We start from the raw sequence: 5,642 nt of genomic DNA on the forward strand, positions 1-5,642 counted from the left end.
CCCGTGCCCTTCCTCAGCCACCTACAGAATAACAAAATGAAACAAGATACAAAATGTAGATGGTACAATGACGCTCGGTATTAAACAAACGTGTCACATAGAAATCTAGAGGCAGAAAATATGCCACGATCTTCATAAGATATGATTTTTTTTCACGTACACAGTTTTTATGCTACATACATACTATTTATTGTTTCTATCCTTAAATAATGTATCGTGACTTTTTCCGGCTTCATGGATATGCTTTTCAAAGGATGGTTTTATTGTTTTTTCACACGTAAATATCCATCGGAGAGTATTTCTGAATGTTGTAGTAGTTGCACCCGTTGCTGTCACCCAAAAGTATGATTTCCGTAACCACACCTCACCACGATAGATAGCACACTTAGCATACCTATGGACACCTTCAGATGGGCAGTAGGGAGATAACGGATAATGTATTGCAGAAGTTCGATGGCCGTCAGGAATGTATACATTTGAATAAGAATTAAGAAACATATTTTGTTATACTTTATACGATTATTTATGTATAACTGCAAAAAGATATGATTGTGATTTCCCAAAGCATCTATTGTAACAAAACACATGAGTATAGGAACGACAGCTATGACCAAATACAAGGGCAATAACAGGTTATAGCTGTAACTTGTAAGAGCATGAAGTTCATCACTGCTCGGACAAAAAAAATGTAATATTTGAAAGTCTCTTGGATATTACCTAGTTAAGTTCACAGAAGAACACATTATTACGAATATTCAATCAAAAGCACTCTTGAAAAGTAAGGAAGTATTACTTAAAAGTTTGAAAATTTGCCTTGCTTGTTTTCATCCTGTGTAATTCGTACACCATCCTGGTTGCAATCAGTTACAGTTTTGCGTCAATGCTCATTCGGTACTGGGTTGCATTTGTAGAATTATAATACGGTATAAGCGTATTTATGTGCATGCTGTCATATTACTCCTATGTAGTTTGGTTCAAGTGGGGATCATCTTCTTTGGGTTTTCTTTTTCTTTTAAGGCTTGCTTGTTTTGTTCTCAGTCTCAAATCTTTTTGTAAATGTGTCATCATCTTACTGTCTATTTCAAGCCTTTGTTTAATTCTATGTGTCATCTTTTTTAGGGGTCCTGTTGTTTAAATTTCCCTCTTTGTATGACAACACATTTTCTATTTTCTTCTCTTAAGCACAGCTTGTCTTGCATTTGTTTTGTTTTTATTTCAGTTCCATGTTGTTTTTGATCATGCAAATCTAACCCATATTGTCACCACAGACACGCTTATTTTTTTTATCAATTCACAGTAGGGCTATTCTTCTTTCTATTAGTATTAGTTTCAGAGTTTGGTTTTGAGTGTTATTTTTAGACTTAGAATTTGATCGCTTCATCAATTTCTCTTTTTGGATTGCTTCATAATGTCGATGTGCATCTTTACGCCAGTAGGACCTACTTCAGTGAAAGTAGAATAGCAGATACACCTCCCAAATACCTTTGATTAAAAAGTATTACAGCTTCTTCCATTTTCAAAAATTAACTTCAAAGTCAGCTCGTTATCTTGAAAGAAAAATCACACGTTCAACAGTCTTGGAAGCACCCCTAATTAATTAAATGCCTCAAATACTCGTAACACTTGAATATATCTGGAAAACAATTTGATAGAGTCAAAAATAGTCCACGAATTAAAAACAATGATTACAAAATCTTGACGAGGATTTCCTCAAAAAGGGCATCCAATCTCTCATGCATCCTTGGAAAAAATGCTCTGATTTTGCAAGTGGCAGCTTAGACATGTAGTCCACTATTAAGGGCATGGCATTTGAAAATTATATTGTGATCAAAATAAAATCTTTAATTCTGTGACCATTTTCACCTTACATTCCGAACAAGCCTTGTATGTCACGCACGTGATGAATTTGATTGATGTCACTTTTGGGTGGTATTGATTCAGATGATCAGAATATTGAGTACATCGAAAGACAGATCACGACGTGATAAATTGTTGGGTGAATTTACAGTTTATATGGGACTTTTGTGATCAATCTCAAACTAGATATAAGAGGGCCAGAATGCTATAGGCTGTACAGGCTATTTAAACATAGTCATTTAACCAGAAGATGAATTGCTCTTACTTAAATAAACTGTTGTAGCCTTTGTACACAAACATGTTTCATTATTCATCAATGTTTACTGACCCCGCTCCTCACTTGGCACTCTCAGACATTATGTTGTTGATGCTTTACCTTTTATACTTGTTTTTTTTATGGATGCTTTGTTTTTGTTTTGTTTTGTTTTTCTGCTTTAGTAAATGGCAAAGGAGGTAAGCACAACTGTTGTTTGGTTCTTTCTGGAACTTTAAATGAAAGGACAATGCATTCAAATATTTGATCGTTTAAGTTAAAAAAGAAGTGACAAGCGTTAAAAAAAACCCTAAAAACCTTTCGCCAAAGATGCTTTCCTCACAAAAAGTTCATTGGTACTAACAATGGCAAATCATACTGTATAATTCTGTCACAAGGTAGTGGAATAAAATTTATATACAGTTTTTACTATTAAAAAAAAGTATCAGCATGTCTGAAGTCAGTTACTATATTTTTCATTTTCATTTGACGCTCATATGGCCTTATGCATTTGCGAGCGCCGTAATACCTCTATGAAATAAAACCCAACTAAAATATTTTTCACCTGAAGAAGTTATGTTGAGTTTGGTTCCTGTGTATACAAAACAGGTTCTATTTTGTCGAAGCATTTTGTTTATTTTTCTATATGATTATGTTTATTTGTCAAATAACGTATTCCGTGTGTGTGCGCGCGCGAGTGTGTGTGTTTGTGTGTGTGTGTGTGTGTGTGTGTGTGTGTGTGTGTGTGTGTGTGTGTGTGTGTGTGTGTTAATGTGATAGATAATATACAGATAGATAGATAGATATGTATTATGGAAAGATAGATAGATGGATAGATAGAAAGATACCGAAGGGACGAATACATGTCTCTCTGTGTCTTCATGTATTCTTTGTATTTTTGTGCGGTCGAGGTCTTTATTAGATGTGTGCGTGTTTAATTGTATGCATTTCCTCGCTCATAGTATCTTTGTCTTTCTCTCTTTCTCTTTCTGTGTACTAAAACGGTTTTTCCAAAAAAAACCTTTGTGTTTCTCTAGTGTCTTTCATTACGTTGCATATGTAGTGAGTAGGGTCGATTGTACCCGCTATAACATTAATCACTACTGTTTTCAGCCGTAGCATCGTTTGCACCTTCAATTTATTCAAAGGGTGAGATATCGTGGGCAGATTAGTGTTATTTTTTTTTTATGGAAAAAAAATTCTTTTAATCGGTTATGCTTTATAGCCAGTCACCCTGTTTATGAAGTCAATATAATCTGCTTGGCTATCGGTTGTTATATTTTTGTTTATGTTTATGTTTATTATAGAAAGCTTCAGGGTAATTTGAATTGTTTCAGAGACTTCAAGCTATATCGTGGCCGCATTATATTTCGAATGGACGCTCTGTGAGGAATAATAACAGTGACTTTTTGAGTAATATTTATGTGTGGAACAATGGAATATTGTCGGCATCTAAGTGCTTGTTTTGTAAAGTGTTTTACGGCGCTCGCAACTGCTTAAGGTCATATGAGCGCGATGGACACACCTAATATTTTCAGTAGGTAGGAAATTTGGAATTTTGCCCGGGTGGCGGCCGAAGCCTACTCTTATCGATTTTAGACCACCAAGGGATCTTTAACGTGCGCACCTTGCACACGGGCCCTCCGAGATTTTTCGCCCTTGTCCGAGAAGGCTAGGTGTAGATCTTTCCTACCAGAAGTTCGCTCTCTAAGCGCTATACATTGCACTGATAATGGCCTTTCTACATCATCATAGGAAATAAATAATCCTGTCATGCGTATCACGGACACAGACACACGTTGGTGAAACAGTTTAGTTGAGTGACTCACAGAGCTTTACGTGTTGCGTCTGTTAGCGTAGTTTGTTTTAGTGAGAGTTTTATGGCACTTGCAACACAATTAAGTCATTATAAGGGTCAAAGATTAGAGGTATTACAAGAAAGTAAATAACGCACGAACGCACACACACACACACACATACACACACACACAATCACACACACACACACATACACACAGAGACAGAGAGAGAGAGAGAAAGAGAGAGAGAGAGAAAGAGAGAGAGAGAGAGAGAGAGAGAGAGAGAGAGAGAGAGAGAGAGAGAGAGAGAGTGAGGACTGATAAAGACGATAGATGTTTTGTAGGAAAAAAGAGCAGACCACACCAGAGTACCCTCCAACCCTACACGGCGAAGTTTGTCTGGTAGCAGTTCGCATCCATTCTAGCTATCATTGAAATAAGGCTTTCTTAATCATTTTCGGCAAGAACCTGTTCAATTTAATATTAGTTTGAGTAAACTTACTGAGCGAAGGTCCGATTTTTCCCCATAAAATATTTCTCACTAAATCGAGTAGTTTTTGTTCGAAGGTACAGCATTGACTGGGGTACCGTAGCGAAGTTTTTATAGAGAGCAAAAGAGGGGAAGACATGATAGTGTGCAGTCTAGATATTAATTTTAGTGCAAGTATTTTTGATATACAGAGTGCATTGTTTGCCGAGAGTGGTTCCATTTTGTTGGACGAACCCATACATGTATTGTGGCTTTTAAGCACAAGGGGGCTATCCCCAAAAATGCTGTTTTGAGAAAACAGAAGGTGAAGTTTTTGGACCCTTGTTCAGTTTCTTTAAAAGACAAGGGGAGTTTTCTCTATAACCAAACAAATATAGGCCTAGATCTAAATACCAATAAAACCAAACTTCTCCTATAGGTAGGGCAATGCGCACTTTTGGTTTAAGTCAAGATTTCTGGAAAACCCCGAAATCTGGGTTTGCCCGCTTGTCCTTAAAAGCGACCATTTGTATTATGATATTGAAGCCTGGGCACTCCTAACGTAATCACAGTTTTCTATGGAGTGGGCCATTTGGCTCTATTTGGAAGAAGGCGAAGGGCAAGGAGGGAAATAGTGCACGAGCACTCGACTAAAGCTGAAGCGAGACTAGCGTTTTGGCCTTCATTTGCACGCCCAAGGTGGCGCAGCAAATTTTTAAAATTTTTTAAAAATTATTTATTTAGCCTATTTTTTAAAGAGAAAACATCCAATGGTGGCCTTGGCAGTCCCCCAGCCTAGGCTATTAGATTCAAGTCCATAGGAGAGAGCAAAGATCACGACATTCTTTTTCAAATCCAGAAACGCGCAGTTATCTCTCTGATGTTACTGAAAAAAGAAAGCGTGTTGTCTTTCCTTTTCACTTTCCACTCATATTATGTGTGCACACATATTATATCGTAGAAAGAAGAAAAAACTGACGAATATGATGTACATATTATTGTTATATGTGATTGATGTGTGTTTTTGTTGTAGGTAGCAAGCGTCGTAGCGGTAGGTGACCTATAACCAGCCTCATAATTTGCAGATGCCATTATTCACAAATCAGTCTATTTATACTGTGTTCCACTTTCCACACTCTAGCCTCTCTGCATAATATTGTGTCACATGACAACACGGTGGAATAAGGTGCTCGTCAATTTTGGGGTACATTGGAGTTATTGGTGTAACCTTAAAGCTTGCTCATGTGTCTTGCTTTTGACCCAC

General features: G+C 37.0%; 1 protein-coding gene across 5 annotated transcripts in view; it reads left to right on the forward strand.

Annotated features, from left to right (window-relative positions):
• LOC101852999 overlaps nt 1–5,642 on the forward strand; it is a 69,914-nt gene that overhangs the window by 47,572 nt on the left and 16,700 nt on the right. Inside the window, exons 4-5 of one of the 5 annotated variants that reach the window (XM_013082440.2) lie at nt 2,296–2,310; nt 5,412–5,429. The exons of 1 other annotated variant lie outside the window; for it this stretch is intronic. In XM_013082440.2, the coding sequence (XP_012937894.1) occupies nt 2,296–2,310; nt 5,412–5,429 (33 nt within the window). Of the gene's footprint in view, nt 1–2,295; nt 2,311–3,223; nt 3,260–5,411; nt 5,430–5,642 lie in introns of all 5 variants that reach the window. 3 more of the 5 variants (XM_013082441.2, XM_013082439.2, XM_005098155.3) reach the window with 3 other exon arrangements.

This window comes from Aplysia californica, unplaced genomic scaffold, assembly GCF_000002075.1.
Source record: "Aplysia californica isolate F4 #8 unplaced genomic scaffold, AplCal3.0 scaffold00174, whole genome shotgun sequence".
Lineage (NCBI taxonomy): Eukaryota > Metazoa > Mollusca > Gastropoda > Aplysiida > Aplysiidae > Aplysia > Aplysia californica.